A 17566-nucleotide genomic window follows, 5' to 3' on the forward strand; every position below is an offset into this window, starting at 1 on the left:
TGATTACATTAGCAAGCATTGCCAACACTCAGAGCTAACGCTGGAGAGAATAAGTGTACAAAAGCAGGGAATAATAAAAGGAACTCGCCTTGTGGTAAACCAGAAAGAGCATTTGAGCCCCATACTGTTTCAGAAATAATCCTTGATGTGGTTTGGAACATGATATGGCATTTACACATGGCAGAATTTAGCAGTATCTGCTGGTAGAATTCTGAGTAGGCATTAGCTCCCCCTCCTCTTTTTCTTTTTTTCAAGCTAAGGACCCAACATCAGCGTTTCTCTAACGGGGCTGGAATAGAGGGATATGAGGGATGTCTAAAATGCATGATCTGTTTGGTATTTTGAGCAAAACACATAGACATGTTTTTATATATCTGAGACCCATAATATAAATCATAGAAAGACAATGCCACTAACTGGTCAACATAGCGGAGCATATACTGTAGGCTACATGTAGCAGCTAAAGAGCCTGATATTTCCTGGTGGAGACCAAAAACTGAACTAAAAGCGGAGTATTTATTAGAATTACATTCATCAGGCAGAACCAAACAAGACTCTGAATGAATGAAAGTGTTTCTCTGTATCTCCTAGATGAGCAAATAGACAACTAATTGCTAACTAATGCACTTATCACACCTTAACCCTAACCCTTGTCTTCACTGTCCACAAGAGTCAAAAATAAGTTAATATCCGTTAAACCGGAGTAGAATTGTAGCACTGCTTACACATACTTTGTGTTGCTGGATGCCTTGTTCATGTCATATCTGAAGATGATGAACTCATTGGAACGTTTTCAGCAGAACTCATTTATTTAGACATAAAAAGTTTACTGCACATACTTCTTAGTTTTGGACTGTATTGGTTTGAATTGTAGGATTTCAACTCAAGGAAGCAAATAAATAAAAAATTAGGCCAAGGTAGATTAGAATTATTTTCACATTGATAACTTTACTGCTTTGTCAAACTTATGAAAGGGTTTCTAGCCCTATCTTGCCTCCCACTGCGAGTTGGTGTTCAGCAGAGACCTCCTTATATCCTCCTTCCTTTTCCCCTCTAAAAAGTTCTCCCTTGCCTTAGCTTATTTGCTATTCACTTCGCAGCTAACTCCTACAGCTTTAAAACAGTTATCTTCTTCATCACAGACCTCATTGTTATGTGGAGCAGTATTTCTCTTTCCTTATCCTCTTATTTTTGTCTTCGACTTCAGTTGGAAAGGCTAATATCACATTTAGACCCGAGGAGCAAGTCAGATTAAACTGCACTCTTCGCTACATATGATTTTAAAATAATAAAAATATTCCTTTTAGACAGTAAATTGTCACTGCTGTACATATTTATACATTTGAAACAGTAGACTGAGCTCCACCTTTTTACTGCAAGTGCATTATTTAAACGGACGTGTTGTACCCTGTCTCCGCTGACAAAACTCATCTCAGGGATTTATAGCTGTAGGTTATCACCTTCTGTGTTTTTGGCTCCAAAATGAGTATGATTACCTTCTACAAATCTTTAAATGTGTTTATTGCTGGTATATTACTCTGTTTCTGTAATGCAGAAGGCATTTGGCCTTAGGGTTGGTCTGTTTTTCTCAGGCTCTCTCATCAGCTGTGTAAGACATGACCCCTTTCCTCCTTCTAAAGGAGGTTGCAAACAATCTCCTCATCCCCTTCAAAATGCTCAGAATTGAGTATGCTATGTATCTGAGAGTAAACCTAATCTGAACGAGGTCTTCTGGATCCCACTTCGCTGCAAGACACATTACTGGTAATGTCTTTGTTGTGGAATGTTTGATTACCATCTCTCTGTGGGAAAAGGAGCAGTTTAGGGGACGGATCCTCACAGTTGGTTATGGCAGAGGCACTGTCACTACGGTGTCTTAGCAAATGTCTTTATACTTTATACTGATATCAGTCTTTATACTCGTTTTGTTTCTTTGCTCCAAGAATTTCATCACAGTGTAAATATATTAATAATCCCTTTCCAAATCACTTAATTTGTCCTTTCTTCTCATTGCCCTTATAGACCCTGATATCTGGAGCTGTGGTGGAGCAGTTGGACTTCCTGCGTGTCAACGAGGCAGAGTAAGACCTTCCTCTAGTCTTTATGTTGTAAAGTCAGTTTATCTGCTAGCAGAATACTTTGAAAAAGCTTCCATTTAAGAAATCGACAAAGGGAACTAGTTATGCATGTTTCCCACCTTGGTGTTTGATGAGTTTAGAATCAATAAATCAGTAAAAAATAACAGAATGTCAAAGGAATGACGGCAGCATTGTTTTGAATGTTGCTTCAATTGTGAATTTTCAAAATGGAAAAAGTGTATATGAATCTTCCATTCCGTCTTTATACTAATAGCATACTTGTGTGTGCATAGGATCCCAGAGTTTAAGAGCTTTGAGGAGCTGGAGCTGCCAAAACACTCCAAAGTGAAGAGACAGATGAGCACCCCCAACGTGTCTGACCTGGAGCAGCAGCCGGAGATCGACGTGGAGGAGTGGCTGCAGAAGCCAACCAATGAGATCATCCAGAAGTTCCATGTGAGTTTATAAGATTTAGTGGGAAGTTTTAATTATATTTATTTAATTGTTATGCTTCCATAATGAAGTTGACAATACATTCACACAAAAGATAAACAAAATAGATGTATAAATCCTTCCTAACAAAATTGTCCATGTGTAAATCTTGAGCGGTGTTCCCTGAGCTTGGCGCTGTTCCTGTAATACATTGCCATAAATACACTTCAGGTATTGTTTGCACGGGACATCAAGTCTTTGTCACTGCCAAGTTGGAGTGGCAGGTGAAAATAAGTGTCTGAGTACTTGACGTGTATGAGGGGAGACTGTCTGCTGCCATCCCCAGGTAAACAGTGTGAGTTACTCTAGCTGTGATAAGGGCAGCACCCTGGGGAACTCTCCATTTTAAACCACTTACAGTCAAACATGCAGCAGTCCTGCCAGAAAAACTGAAAAATCTAACCCTAGACAGATGATATATATATTCATTAGAAATGATATAATGAAAATATATTCTCGATACCCAGAATTTCTATCAATAAGGGTAAACAAGTCTCAAGTCCTCCTCCAGCTAGTCTGCTTGCCTCCTCATCTCAGAAAAAAGAGAATTCATTTATCCCCTCCCCCCCCCCCTGCCTCCCTTGTTGACTCATTGACATTGCCCACGCTCACTTGGCCAAATGTCTCCTATTTCTTTATAACAATGGAAAAACATTTTTGCCTCAAGGTTAGGTTTTGTCCGTTCCAGTCTTGTTAGAATGAACAGCACTTCAATCTGGCTTTGTACCTAAATATTTTCTCTGTGTTCGAAAAATCCATACCTCCACTTACACCTGCTGCAGTTAATGTTTGTTGGCTCCAAGAGGAATTCAGTATAGTAGTAGTCATTTTAGCAGTAATATTAGATGAAGTAGAGGCAGTTTAAGTAGATTGTCAGAAAAATAATTGTCAGGGGTCTCATTTTTGGTGCAGGCAAAATGGTTCCATAGTGCCCGGTACAAAGTTGCTCAAATTGAGGCCTTGGTCGTGGTTAGACCAACAAAGTCAGAACTTCGGAAGGCATAGGAAGCATGGTATGACCCACGAAAAAGCCTATTGGAGGCAAATCGTAAGCCCAACAGGCCATTTAAAATGTTATGTGTAATGTTTAGACTACTGTGCTTTTGAGGTTCCATCACACAAATAACAATTTATTTGTGTAATGAACACTCTAAATGTCCGTCTGTTTTTAATTATCTAGGTACAGTACGATAGTGGCAGTATTAAATTAATAATAAATAATTTACCCCAATCTGCTAGGACATGCTAAAATGCTTTATTTTTTATATTTCAGGCTCAAGGAAGTTTCATTACGGCTTTTTAGTGTTACAGAAAATGTATGTAGCTGAGTGCAAAAAAGGTATTTAAATGTTTTTGCTTTGTTAGATGTAACGGGTCTCCCCATTTGTGTGTGTAATTTTTCAGGACTGCGACTGCTTGGCCAGTCAGGCTCAGCTTGCAAGCATCATTCTGAGGAGAGAAGGCCCGGCATACCTTGCAAAAGATGGTAAGGACACACACACACACACACACACACACACACACACACACACACACACACACACACACACACACACACACACACACACACACACACACACACACACACACACACACAGGCAATTGGGAAGATTTCGCACAAGTATTTCCGATTAAAGGCTATACTGTTCCAGATATCTGCTCAAGTGATCCTGTGGTGTGAGGGATTAACACACCTAATCTTTATTTTACCGACTGGATCAGACTTTTTCCAATTTTGATTTTTTACAACTGAAACCCTGTAGTTTGAAAGGAACAGTGATGTAATATTGATCATAAATTAAATAAAAGCGTCACTCCTTGTTAGCTTGCAGCATTAGCTTGAACTAAGCCTGTTTGAAACTAACAAGAAAATATTAATATTTTCCAGCTCATCTGTAGCTAAGTGCTGCAAAATGTATAAACCATGTTGAAGTAGTCTTGTTAGCCCTTTTTCTCACTTATTTTGTTCTTCTCTACAAATCATCAGCTCAGATAAGTGCAACTAGCTGCCCACCCACAGTCCAACGCCATGTTTGTTGTGTTTCCTTTGAGATCCCAAGTCTCTGGAAAAATCATTTAGTACAAATGCAAGAATGGAGGATACATTTGCCTATAAGTATATGTTCTTATGAAGGCAAACATTTCTCTGCTTCCAGAGAACCTGACGGATGAACTTGAGAGACTCTACAGAAGAGCTGGCAGCAGAAAGCTTTGGTCTGATATTCTCACACACACATACAAATGTCCCTCCTGTCTGTAATTTAAATTAATGTTTCATTGCCATTAGTTGATTTATTATGGAGTCCAAATGCATAGAGGATTTACCAAAGTGTGCAGATCTAAAAAAAACATTAATGCTAGGGTTTGCAGCTTATGTTGTTTCAGGTCCCCATAACCCAAATAACTTGTCTCTTTCCCTGTTGTTTTCTCTGTTTGGCGTCCTCACAAAAACCTTGTTTTATGCTGACACTTTAATTTGGCCAAACTGTAGGCTGGTAGTGCGCCATGCTGCTGCCATTACCAAGAAGTTTGCCAGCTCTATAGCTCCTCACATCACCACAATACTGGTGCATGGGAAACAGGTAATGTCCAGGAAGAGATGGACTGAAGACTCGGCATGTTTACTCCCGGTTAGCTGGCTAGCTAGCTGTCTAGCTTGAGATCTGTGTGAGGGTCAGCCATTCCTACTTTGTGTTTCCTCAGATCCAACAAACATAGCTTTACAGAGACAGAAATAAGAATATTGTATAGGTTTCTTTCTTTCTTTCTTTGTTATTGAAATATTTCGAAAAGGCTTTTATTTCTTTATGTTTATGACTTAACTGAAATAAAGACGTAAGCTAAAGGTGTTAGCCTAAATGTAGTTGAATGGCTAAATAAAATAATGAAAGCAATTTGTACATTTGTAGAATACGTCCCAAAAATGTATGAAAACCTTCAAATAAAACAGTTAACACTGACTGAACTCAACTTTAATCAGGCAATTGCGTAAAGATAATCCCACATTCTGCAATCAAATGACCAGTTGTAACCCTGGTAACCGTTGGTGTAATGCAGTAGTAGGCTAGTAGGTTAGCCCCTTGCTAAATTGTTAAATGTTAAAGATATTATAGCTAAACCACCAAGTTTAGCACAATCAGGGCTAGCACTCACACGGTCATGAGTTTGGCTAAGCTAGCAGCTTTTCCTCAGATGTGTAGGCCTACAGGAGCTTGTAGTTGGTGTTTGCTTTCTCTCCATTAACCATCACAGAGGCCGGACTGTCGTTTCTGTTCTGTCTTATGGCCAACCCAGTCTCACAGCATTTCGTGTTATACTGTAGTCACAAAATGAATCTATTGATTCGTGTTCACCAACACGATTTCCCCATTTTTCTCGTGTCACACAGAACGATTTTAAAAGCAATGTAAATAATAACAAATTAGAAGGAAAAAAAGATATAAAAAAATACAGATTTCAGTATTCTGAGACTCTGAGCCCCATTTATTTTCCTCGCGGATGGCAATACAAGTCTGGCATTATACAATTTAAAATAAAAACAATAATCGTGGCTTGATATTGAGTAAGAAAATGTTTTGATGAACCACACAGCTTCCGGTCTTCCAAGACCCAACTGGACGTAGTTCAGGCACGAAACATACTACCAATAGAAATACATTGCTTTTAAAATCGTTCTGTGTGACATGAAAAAAAGGTAAAGTCGTGTTGGTGAACACGAATGAATAGATTAAATTAATTTTGTGACTATTACACGAAATGCCGTGAGACTGGGTTGTTATGGCAGCATCACACAATGATAAAGGCTGGCTGTATACTCCAAATGAAATAGAAGTTAGCTTTTGAATATGGCGCTGTAAGGCCATTACCTTGTCTCCAAAGCCATCTCACAGTTTTGTGGGCGCCTAGATTGAGTTTTCTGTTTCTCTTGGATAACCCCAGATTCAATATTCAGGTTTCTTAAAGCTAGGATATGCTTGGAACCGCGATTCAAAAAGCCAGTCATACAAATACTCAATTTCTGGGTAGTAGAAAACAATATTTAAGTGAGAAATAATGTATATGTGTCCACCTTGTGACTCAAATCCATCCAAAATGTAATGGCTTTCAACAGGTTTCATGAAAATCAAGTCAGTAGTTTTTCCGTAATCCTGCTGGAAAACGGAAACAAAACAACAATCAAAGCCACAAATCGTTTATTCTTTGCAGAAGGTAGTTAAACATTAATCCACGGTTCTGTTTTAGCAAAGCTGTAAAGATTTCATTTTGTTGTATATTGCTGGCCTTATTTAACTATAATTGACCAAATGGATGGTTTTCAATATTGGACTGTGATTTCTGTTTCCATGGCATGGTTTTAATTTTTGCCAGTATAAGATTACAGTACATTTTTTTCCTGTGACAACTATTTTATTTTATGCAGTTTAGTAATGAATAGGATTTTAGCTTAGAGAAATTAGATTATTCCATAAAGTGAATACAAAAGCCTTGAGGCTGATATCCAACTTGCTGGAAAAGGTATCAATACTCAGTTCAATTTACTTTCTCATTTACCTAACATGGGCCAGGAAGTGAAGCTTGAAATGGGTTCCCCAACAAAGCATCAGTAGATTGACACCACTCCATGCCTTCTAAACATTAAGGCTTGTTGCTTTTCTATTCATCGTGCTCAAGATGTGCCTCAGGTATTTCTTGGGTTTGAGCACTGAATAAACACACACAGACTCACACACATAGACACACACGAAACAAGAGTTTTATAAAATAGAATATAATAAGAAGATGTTGTGTTTCGAGTCAATGTATTCATGACCCCATTCATTAAATTATTTAATTTGTTCACTGCTTCTGTGAGGATGGCTTCAACTCCATGTGTGTGTGAATGGGCTACTATCTGAAGACTGAGTGTTCATGTAATGCTTTGTCCTTCAGAGGATCCTGAAGTCCAGAGGAGGCAGTTTGAAGGCTGTAGTAGTGACTCTTGCGAATATTGAACTGCAATTAGTGAACATTAAAATGTATAGGAAGCTAGTCATTTATTTGGGCTTTCAATAACTTGAACAAACGCATTTATTAGTACTAGGACCAACACATTTATCTCTCAGTAAGGTTTCATTAAAAAACGAATTAGCAGGTTATGTTTCCAATTTTATTCAGATGTGTTGATTTTAAATCAGGAGCATTGAGCTGCTACAATGACAAAAAGAAGCAGCCTTTTTATCTTGTTAGTGAAATTTTAAAAATGTTCTAATGACTGATTCAAATGTTTGAATGTATCTTGTTTGGCCACTGCAGTCATTGTACTCACTAGTCACTTTATGAGGTGCACCCACTGTATAGCCAGTACTGGGTTTGACAGAACTGCCTTAATTGTTTGAGGTATAGATAAGCAAGGTGCTGGAAAAATTGTTTATAGATTTTAGTCCGCGATGACACAATAGCATCACACAGTTGCTGCAAAGATGTCCATTATCTGATCTCCAGTTTTGATCACATCCCAAACGCGACCTTTGGATTGAGATCTGGTGAAATTTAAATGAAAGGATTTCATTGAAATGTTCAAGAAATCAGTTTAAGGTTATTTGAGCTTTGTGCCAATGTGCATCTTTCGAAAAGTAACCATTTGACTGTGGCATTTAAACAATCCTCAACCCGTACTTTTTTGTTATTTACATCAAATTCCATTCCATCTGAATGTCAAAGCAGACATCGAGACTATTCAGACCCAGCAACCTTTTTTCCAATTATCCGTGTCCATTTTGGAGTGCCCATTCCAATTGTAGCCTCAGTATCCTGTTGTTAGCTCATAGGAGTGTTGTGGTCTTATCCTGCTATATCCTAACAATGTGTTGTGTGTTCAGAGACCCTAACCCTAACATCTGTAGTTACCAGGGCTTATTTAAGTTACTGTCAGCTTTAAAAGCATTCTGGTTATTCTCCTCTGGCCTCTACCATCAACCAGGCTTTTTTTTGGCCAGAACTACCGACTTTCTCCATAAAACCCAGTAGTGGTAATGCGTGAAAATCACAGTAGATCCTGAGAACTGCCATGTTCGAAGTCACTTAAATCACCTTTTCTCCCCATTCTGAAGCTTATTTTGAAGTTCAGCTGGTTGTCTTGACAATGTCTAGAGTTACTGTTGCTCATGGGGTAAATGGCTCTCTACCAATGGGTGGTTCCAGCTCCAGCCCCTGCATTCAATGTGTCCTTGGTCAAGAAAACGACCCTCAAATAGCTCCCGTAGGCATATAATATTAGTACACATAATGCAGTCTACTTGCATTAAGTTGCTGACTCCTGTTTGGCTGATTGGATAATTGGATAATTGCATTAACAAGCAGTTGAAGTGTACCGAATAAAGTGGCCAGTGAGTCGTTGTTATTTTCATACATACTCCATATTTACAAAACTGATCCAACTTAGAAAGTAAAAGTCACATACAGTCTACAAGATAGTCTCAACCGAAGCTGAAATAAAGTAATGCTAATCCTAAACCCATATCTGGACAGCTTTTATATAATTAGTTTGCTAAAGCCCTAGCTGTTCCTTGCTATCTGTCATGATGAAAAGAGTGTTCTTGTTTCTTTTCGCCCACTAGGTCTGTTGTCCGTCTTGCTGCCAGTCTCTTAACTAAGCTAGTGGACAGCCTTGCCCCCAGTATTACTAGTGTTTTAGTGCATGGCAAGCAGGTAAGCCTAAGTAGTTGAATCCCTTTTGTACAAATGATGTTGGGTTCTGATGGGAAAATGGCATGTTGGCACAATGATTTTAATGTTCACTGATTAATTAGAAGAAGAGAAATTGGTAATATCATAAGTTTTTCATGCTGCCGTCCAATGGGAATGACTAAATCTACTGTAGCTGCATGCTCACATCCCTCATCACAGCTCAGCTCCATCTTGTGTGTGTAATTGTAGCAAGGCTGCAGTGTGACCAGCACAGAATCCTAATTTGCCCCATGTCCACGTGTCTAGACGCACTCAATGTGCCGACTGATGTATTGTGACCTGGGAATTTGTCCGACGCCACTCCTTCGCACTCGATGAGAGCCGGTGCATCATTTCCTGTCAAGTGTTACTCAGAGATTAGCCTCCACTCGAGAGTGTCAGTTATCTCGCCTAATTTTTACCCTTCTGTGCAGTTTTAGGCATTTCATTATGCTGAAGTAGCTCAAGGTGTGAATCTGCATATAGATTGCCTACCGGAGGGAATGCTCCTCTCAACATGATTGGAAAAGCTGATTTAAAATTTGAGAAGGCTGCGTTCCTCTCTGTGTCCTTACAATAACAGCTCAGTTGGAGGAAATAAGAGGCACCACCCCATTTAAGCCAATTCTGACTCTAGCTTTGATTATATTTCTCGGCAACGGTACGATTCCACAATGAATGTCCCCATTTTTTCCGAACTTCATTTCCAGCTGCAGGCTGTACTTTGCTCAGTTACAATCAGTTTTGATGTAAAGATGAATGATACATCTTCAAAGTGCCGCGTTTCATCAGCAGAAGGCAAGGATAAAAGTGTGTTCTCCCATCAGGAAGATTGGCTACGTGTAATTTTCATGAGATGGCTTTCAGCAGAAGCAAAATACAAAAGGGTAATCTTGAGATCTGTATTTTTTTCTGACTCACTTTTATGGGACTCTGCGAGAGGAGGCCAATTTCAGAGTGATAGAACAAAGATACTTCTAGGAATTGCACCTTGGAGAAGTGCGCACGTGGCAGACAATGCATGAACATACACGTGCACTGAAACATTCATACAAAGTCGCAAAAGCTTAGAGATGTTACAGACAAGTATTATTCTGCAACAGAGAACTTTCTAACTGTATGAGGGTTTGGTATATGCTCTTTGCCTCTGTGTGTGTGTGCATGTGATAATGCCTGTGATTACCAGGTGACCCTCGGCCTGTTCGGGCATGAGGAGGAGGTGATCTCCAACCCACTATCGCCGGGGGTGATCCAGGGCATCATCTACAGCAAGTGCTCCCCTCATGGGGGGGAGCGAGAGGCCGTTCTTCAGCAGGAGCTGGTCATCCATATCGGCTGGATCATCTCCAACAACCCAGAGTTGTTCAGCGGCATGCTCAAGATTAGAATCGGGTAATAATAATACACTTTATTTATAAAACACCTTTAATACCATACATGCAGAATAAACTGACTTATTATAATGGAAATGTTTCATAAAGTGAGCATAAAAACAGGGAAAGAATGACACGATTAGTGGAAACAATGGTGAAAAATAAAACACACTTGATAAACAATACAAAAATAAAGATAAAAAAGTATAATACATAACATAAGATTGAACTGAATAAGAATTTTGAAAAGGAAGACATTTTGTATCCATATTTGAATTACGCATATGGAAATGAGCAATGCGGCTGCATCACAAGGTTTCCATTCTCTTCTTCTTTGTTCTTAGCTTTATTCATCAGTGGTGGATATTGGAATTATTTAAGACAAAAATTTAGAAAGTAGATGGTTGTAATAGTGCTCTGAGATCTCTTTTTAAATGTGGTCATATATTCTTTGCTGTAATTCTCCTAACTTGGTTTTCAGGTAACTCAATAAATCCTGAAGTAATTTGAGACCGTTGCCCTCATTTGAGGCTGCAGCTGTTTTTCCTTTTTTTATTTTATCTGCTCCAAACATCACGATTGCCTGTTTCTAAAAAAAATCTATCTTCTATCTATGCTTCAAATTAACCACACTGCAGTACTCCTGGATGTTGACTGAGACTCAATTTAGAAGTGTAAATGGATGAAAGCCCCTGAGTTTTAACACATTTCTCCAGGCATAGTTGGTGCTAAGATACTGTCAGGAAAAATCGAAACTCGTGTTGAGCATATGTTGGAAGTAGTGTTGTTAGATACACTGTAGAATTTAGACAAACCAAATGTAGTTCCTAGAGTAGTTTATAGAGTTAAATGTTACGATGTTTAAAAGCCTGCTCGTGTTTATGTTTATTTGTGCTGTGGATTTCCAGATGGATTGTTCAGGCTATGAAACATGAGCTGAAGATCGGGGCAGGGGACATGCCGCCCCAGGACATCTACCAGCTCTCCCCAAGTGACATCAAGCAGCTCTTACTGGATGTCTTGCAGCCTCAGCAAACCGGCAGGTAAACATATTTTTAGACGCAGTGCCGTTATCTTAATGCATTTACTTGTTGTATAATCTTTTATTGTTTTGATTATTTTATCTTCTCGCATGTCTACATCCATATCTTATCATCTGCTTCCGCCACAAAACCCAATTTCCCCATGAAAATTATTAAACTTGTTATCTCATCTTATCTTTCAAACATTTACTTATGGACAATTCCCTCTTGACTAGCGGCTATTAACATTATATTCCATTAGTCCCTAAGTCAATTCAACAGTTCCACCCTTGTTTTGGCCTCAGGTCTTGGCTGAACAGGCGTCAGATTGATGGCTCTCTGAACAGGACCCCTCTGGGTTTCTATGATCGTGTGTGGCAGATCCTCGAGACGACCCCCAATGGCTTCATGGTGGCAGGGACTTACCTCCCACAGGTACCTGCCTCCTCTGACACTGCAGGATAAATACTCCATCTCTGGAGAATTACTAACTAAATACTGACCAATGAGGCGTAAAGGAGACACTGCATTGTGGGCTGCTATACAATCAGCTACGGTTTGGCATCAGACTTGATTACACAGCTTAGTTGAATATTGGTTTCTAATAGGTCAGTTTGTACATCCAGTGGTCCGCCCTTTTCAAATGCTCTAATCAAGGAATGATGTGCAGTCATATCAATATGCAGAAAGAAGTCCCTTCAAGTAATGGTCAGCTGTGGCCAAAATAACACTCATTATTTTTCCTCGATGAGTGAACACCATTAAATACTTTTTGAATAATCATTTTTTAAGAGGAGAATACTTTGGATTCATAATGGCTTCACTGTCCCTGTTAAGACAAAGAAACCAGAACAAGAAAACAGCGCAAGTGAAGGAGAGAGGTTAAAAGACGCAGAGAATTGGAAGATGGAAAACAGCAGAAGAAACCAGACAGGAACTCAAGAAGTAAACACCAAAGGGAACACACCATTGGCAGTATAACTATTGGCTGGTAAATGGAAATGACAAATCAATTGAAAGTTACAATGCAGAAAACCTTGAACAGTGCTGCCTTCATTTTAAGGGACATTGCTGTTGTGGCAGCTCAAACCGTTGCTTTTCAGTAGAACAGACTTTCTTCTTTTTGGATTTTGTTTAGCTCCTGTCACAGTCCGGACAAAGTATTTCGATTAGGTCCTGCGCTAAGCAGTAAAAGCACAAATAGGTGCTTATCAAAATCCACACAACAGCGATAATTTTTCCACTAACAGCAACTATTTATATTGGTGGCTAGTCATGTCAAATAGTTAGCTAACATTGCCACAAACCGTAACTAGCTAGCTTTTATCATTTACCTGTATGCTAGCAGTTGTTGAAGGTCACCTATTATGTAAAATCCACTTCTTCATGTTTTTTAGACATAACCATGTGTCCCCTCTGTCTAAAGAGATTCTGAAAGTTTCAGGAAAAAAGATTCTCTCTCTTTTTGTCCTGATCCATTTATATAAAAACCTGTCTGAAAATGAGCTGATGACGTGATCACTTTATGACGTCATAACGATTTTTTGGCTTGTGTAACCATTAGCCAATAACCAACCAAGGTAACCCCTCCCCCACCTTATCACCTGAATCTCCTCCAAGAGCACCATTGTGTTCTTTCTAACCAAATCTCTCTCAGAGGGGCGTGGGGAGGGGCTCCTTATTTTCATCTGAAGTAACAGACAGAGAATCAGCACTTTGGAAACAGGGCTGAAACAGAGGGGATTATGGGATGCTGCAATGATCTGTTTGGTGTTTGGAGCCAAACACTTCAGAGACATGTTTTGTATATATCTGAGACCTGTAATATATTGATAAAAAACAATATAATAGGGGACCTTTTAAATGTGGCATTTTGTCATCTACTGGTATATTTACCTTTCCCTATACATTTTCCTTAAACTAGTATTAATACTAGTAACTAGCATTTTTGTGTTTAACTAATTTCACATTTATCTGAACAGTCCGCCCTTCCAATAAGGACATCTTCATGTGTGTCAGCCTGTCTGAACTACGACTTTGTTCCAAACATTCAATACACTTGGGGCAGACACAATTAATAGGGCTTTCAATTTATTGAGGCCATAACATTTTCATGGTAACTTTTGCAGCTTATGAAGCAGCTAATGATGCGTATGCAATCGTGTTCATAAAACCAAGACACAACAGCACGAAGGTATCCCAAACAGGCCCGGGTTTTTTTTATTTTCAGTCACAAATGATCTTGCTTTAATAGACATTTATTGATAAGTCCTAAATACCTTTTTCTACGTATATGGATATGATACAGAAGAAATCGGGGCACAATTGCAGAATTGAACCTTAGCTTAAGACAGATTTGATTAAAAACTGCCGTATAAAGCAAAGTTTGCACTCATTTTGAAAGGAAGTTCTATCTGCAGATTTATTCCATACCTGATGTGTTATGATCCCCCTAGTGATGGAGTCAGATGTGACACTTTAATCAGGACCAAATAATTAAAAAGAATAATTATAATAGCTCTGTGCTAATGTTATACCGGTCACATCCGCACAACGATCATAAATTACATCATCGAGCAGCTGACATATCTCTTCACGCTCACTTGAATCACTTTTTTTTTATGTCTGCAGCAACCGACTTTGTCCGACATGACGATGTATGAGATGAACTTCTCCCTTCTGGTGGAAGACACATTGAAGAACATCGTCCTGCCCGAGTACAGACAAATCATTGTAGAGGTAACCACAAAACACCACCAAAGTGCACAGATGGAACCAAATACTTACGTACATAATTACATAGATTTATTCTCAACATGACATTTACTTTACTCTTATTTTTCTGGCATTGATCACCTATCTCTGTATAAGCACTAGCAGCATAAACTAGTTAATAATCAAGCATCAAGGATATTAGGTGACTCCACGTTCTTTACTGGCTGTCCATATGTTTTAAACGGGCCCATTATGTTCAATTTCGACATGTTTACATTCTTTAATGTTCAAAAAGCTATTTTTTCATACTGCCTTAGCAGTATTTGTTTTTAATCCTCTGTCTGAAACCAGAGCCCATTGCTCTGATTGGTAAACTGGCCGGCTGTGGTGTGATTGGTTAACCACTGAGAGATATCCCGCCTGTCAGGTAGATTGTGTTGGAACCTTTATATATACAGTCTATGGTTGGAACGCTAGCCAATAGAAGTGCAAGTGTTACATAGCGATGTCACTATGTTACGGAAGTAACATAGGAGTGTGTGGGATAGAAAGTCCCTCTGGGATTTTAGCCTTTGCAAACTATTTACGTGCACAAAAACCTATATAACACACTACTGGAAAGGGAAAACCTCCAAAAATATAATATTTTTAAGATTTCAGTTTAGGACTCCTTGCTTTTTTTTAAAAGTGAAGAAAAGAGAATACTTTCTCCGGTCTGTGACAGCCTTTTTTTGTCTCCATGAGTAGTTGCTGATGGTGGTGTCCGTAGTTCTGGAGAGGAATCCGGAGCTGGAGTTTGCTGACAAGTTGGATCTGGACGGTCTGGTGAAGGAAGCCTTTAATGATTACCAGAAGGATTGCAGCCGCTTTGAAGGCATGGAGAAAAAGGTAAAGTGGCTTGCCTCTAGACAGGTGCAGATATTATAAAATGTTCTCATTTGAAAACGACCTGAATGTCAGCCACACAATTATTTGATCACTTTTCTAGATTTCTGTGCTCCCAAACCCCGTATTCTAGACCTACGTGGATAATTAAACTAAAGGGTCACCTTAACTCAATTGTATTACAAAGCCTAATAGAAACAGAATTCCGTTGTTCTTTATTAATAAGGTTAAAACTGTAATCATTTTAACTAATAGATATCAACTTCCCCGGATGATTACTAACATTACATTGATTCTTTTTTGTATTACATGTTTTCTCAAATCTGATGTTTAAATATGCAAATAGCAATTCTTTGTATTCAAAATGTGCTCATTTGTATACATTTCCAGAACAGAAAATTGAAAAAGGCCAGGTTCAAAATATATTTTTCATTTTGTTGACATGTTCTAGTCAAAGGGATTTAAAGAGGGAATTTCAAATCTAAGTCCATAAATCAGAAAAATAGTATCAACAGACGGAAAATGTTTTGTGTTAATCAGGTTATAAATAATAAAAAAAAAAGATAAAACATCAGAATATAGATAGCAATAAACCCAGAAAGCCTTTTGGTCTGAGTGTGAGAAAAAAACTCATTTTAAAAAACAACTATTAAAGATATGTATTATGGCTTATTATGGCATTTCAATGTAACGTTTATGAGCAATTTTTTACCATTTTTGAAACCCTTTTTATTCTGCCTCTGCCAGGATGACATGGAGGCGTTCTACAACACACAACCAATGGGAAAAAGAGGCACCTCCAGCTACCTGACCAAGGCGGTCATGATCTTGCTGCTGCAAGGGGATTTCAAGCCTTGCAAGGACGACCCGTGCACTGTTAGCTAGATTCACAATGCTTTTGAACCCTAAGTCCAGCCCACTGGAGTGTAGTCATCAAATGATCCTGCAAGGGGTACTGAGTATTCATCACATGTATTAAGAAGATAAATTCTAAATTCACCCTGAATTTCCTCAACAGCAATACAATCTGAAATAGCGTAGTTTAGCATACTCTATCTGAGAAGTTAAAATACAACAACTAGTCATGTTTAATATAAAAATATTGATTAATGGGGCTGAAGTTATTTATTAGCATTGGTAGCTAGTAATGTCAAATGCAACATAGCTAGCTGTTTTTGTATCCTTTACCTGTATGCTAGCAGTTGTGCTTTATAGAACTCAGAACATTGCTTAACCTTAACACATGTTTTTTTGCGAGCAAATTAGTCTACTGGTATCTTGCCATTTCCTTATAAATGTCCATTTAGCTTACCATACAAATTGAGCCAGCCAGCCCTGCTCTGTCCAAAGCTAAAGGGGTATGCTAAGTTAAGCTAGCAGGCTGCTGGCTGTAGCTTTAAATGTAGCATACAGACATGAGTGTGGCATCAATCGTTTCATCTAAGTCCCTGTAGTTAAGGGAATCAACATATTTTAAAAAATGACAAACTATTTCCTTTGTATCTGTTTTTCTAAATGTTTTCTGGTATTATAATGGCACTATGAACAATAAATAAATGAACAATTAGCTTGGATGTAAGCTATTAATCACCAGCAACAACCTATAGCTGTTACATAACAATTTGTCGGTTCAAGGTCACGTATCATGAGGGTTTTCGTTTCCAAAATTGAGACATAGCCTATGCCCCCCAGGAGCCTTTCGAATGTGTCTCCTAGATATACAAATATACGATCCATCAGAATACATGCATTATTCTTTATCTTAAATATATCTGTGGGTTTGAGAACAACTGCAAAGATGTTTGGGTTTTACAATGAAATCCACAGTATATTTAGCTGAGGATAGGTGTTTGTTGTATTAACTTGAGTTTCTAAGTGGAATGCCTTACCGCATGAACAATCTGCTGCATGACAATAGTTACTGTTTGCCATTCCATCGTGATGGTATAACACATTTTGTTGTCTAAATAAGAGTTTTCAAGAGAACTGTTTTTCAAAGTAGGGCTCTCTCTGCATGAAAATGACTCATCTGAAGTCCTAGAACTGAGGATCTTTTAGAAAATGCTGTTTTATTGAATGTGGGCAACAACAAAAACTGCTAGCTGTCATCTTTAGAAAAAGTTGATAAAAGATTAACTTATTTGAAAGCGTGCCTCTCTGAATATACTCACTCTGATGTGTGTGTGTGTGTGTGTGTGTGTGTGTGTGTGTGTGTGTGTGTGTGTGTGTGTGTGTGTGTGTGTGTGTGTGTGTGTGTGTGTGTGTGTGTGTGTGTGTGTGTGTGTGTGTGTGTGTG

The 17566-nt window shown here is 38.6% G+C and overlaps 1 protein-coding gene across 3 annotated transcripts in view; it reads left to right on the plus strand.

Moving 5' to 3' along the window:
- phkb (phosphorylase kinase, beta) overlaps positions 1-16837 on the plus strand; it is a 192431-nt gene extending 175594 nt beyond the window's left edge. For 2 of the 3 annotated variants that reach the window (XM_079664761.1, XM_079664763.1), the window contains 11 exons: positions 2023-2081; positions 2372-2534; positions 3975-4056; positions 4727-4784; positions 9167-9257; positions 10462-10667; positions 11557-11691; positions 11976-12105; positions 14302-14409; positions 15133-15273; positions 16018-16837. In XM_079664761.1, coding sequence (XP_079520887.1) covers positions 2023-2081; positions 2372-2534; positions 3975-4056; positions 4727-4784; positions 9167-9257; positions 10462-10667; positions 11557-11691; positions 11976-12105; positions 14302-14409; positions 15133-15273; positions 16018-16155 — 1311 coding nt within the window. In that variant the 3' untranslated portion in view covers positions 16156-16837. Of the gene's footprint in view, positions 1-2022; positions 2082-2371; positions 2535-3974; positions 4057-4726; positions 4785-5061; positions 5153-9166; positions 9258-10461; positions 10668-11556; positions 11692-11975; positions 12106-14301; positions 14410-15132; positions 15274-16017 lie in introns of all 3 variants that reach the window. The other variant, XM_079664762.1, reaches the window with a different exon arrangement.
- The last annotated feature ends 729 nt before the right edge of the window (positions 16838-17566 follow it).

Source organism: Notothenia rossii (genome assembly GCF_949606895.1).
Source record: "Notothenia rossii genome assembly, chromosome: 2".
Lineage (NCBI taxonomy): Eukaryota > Metazoa > Chordata > Actinopteri > Perciformes > Nototheniidae > Notothenia > Notothenia rossii.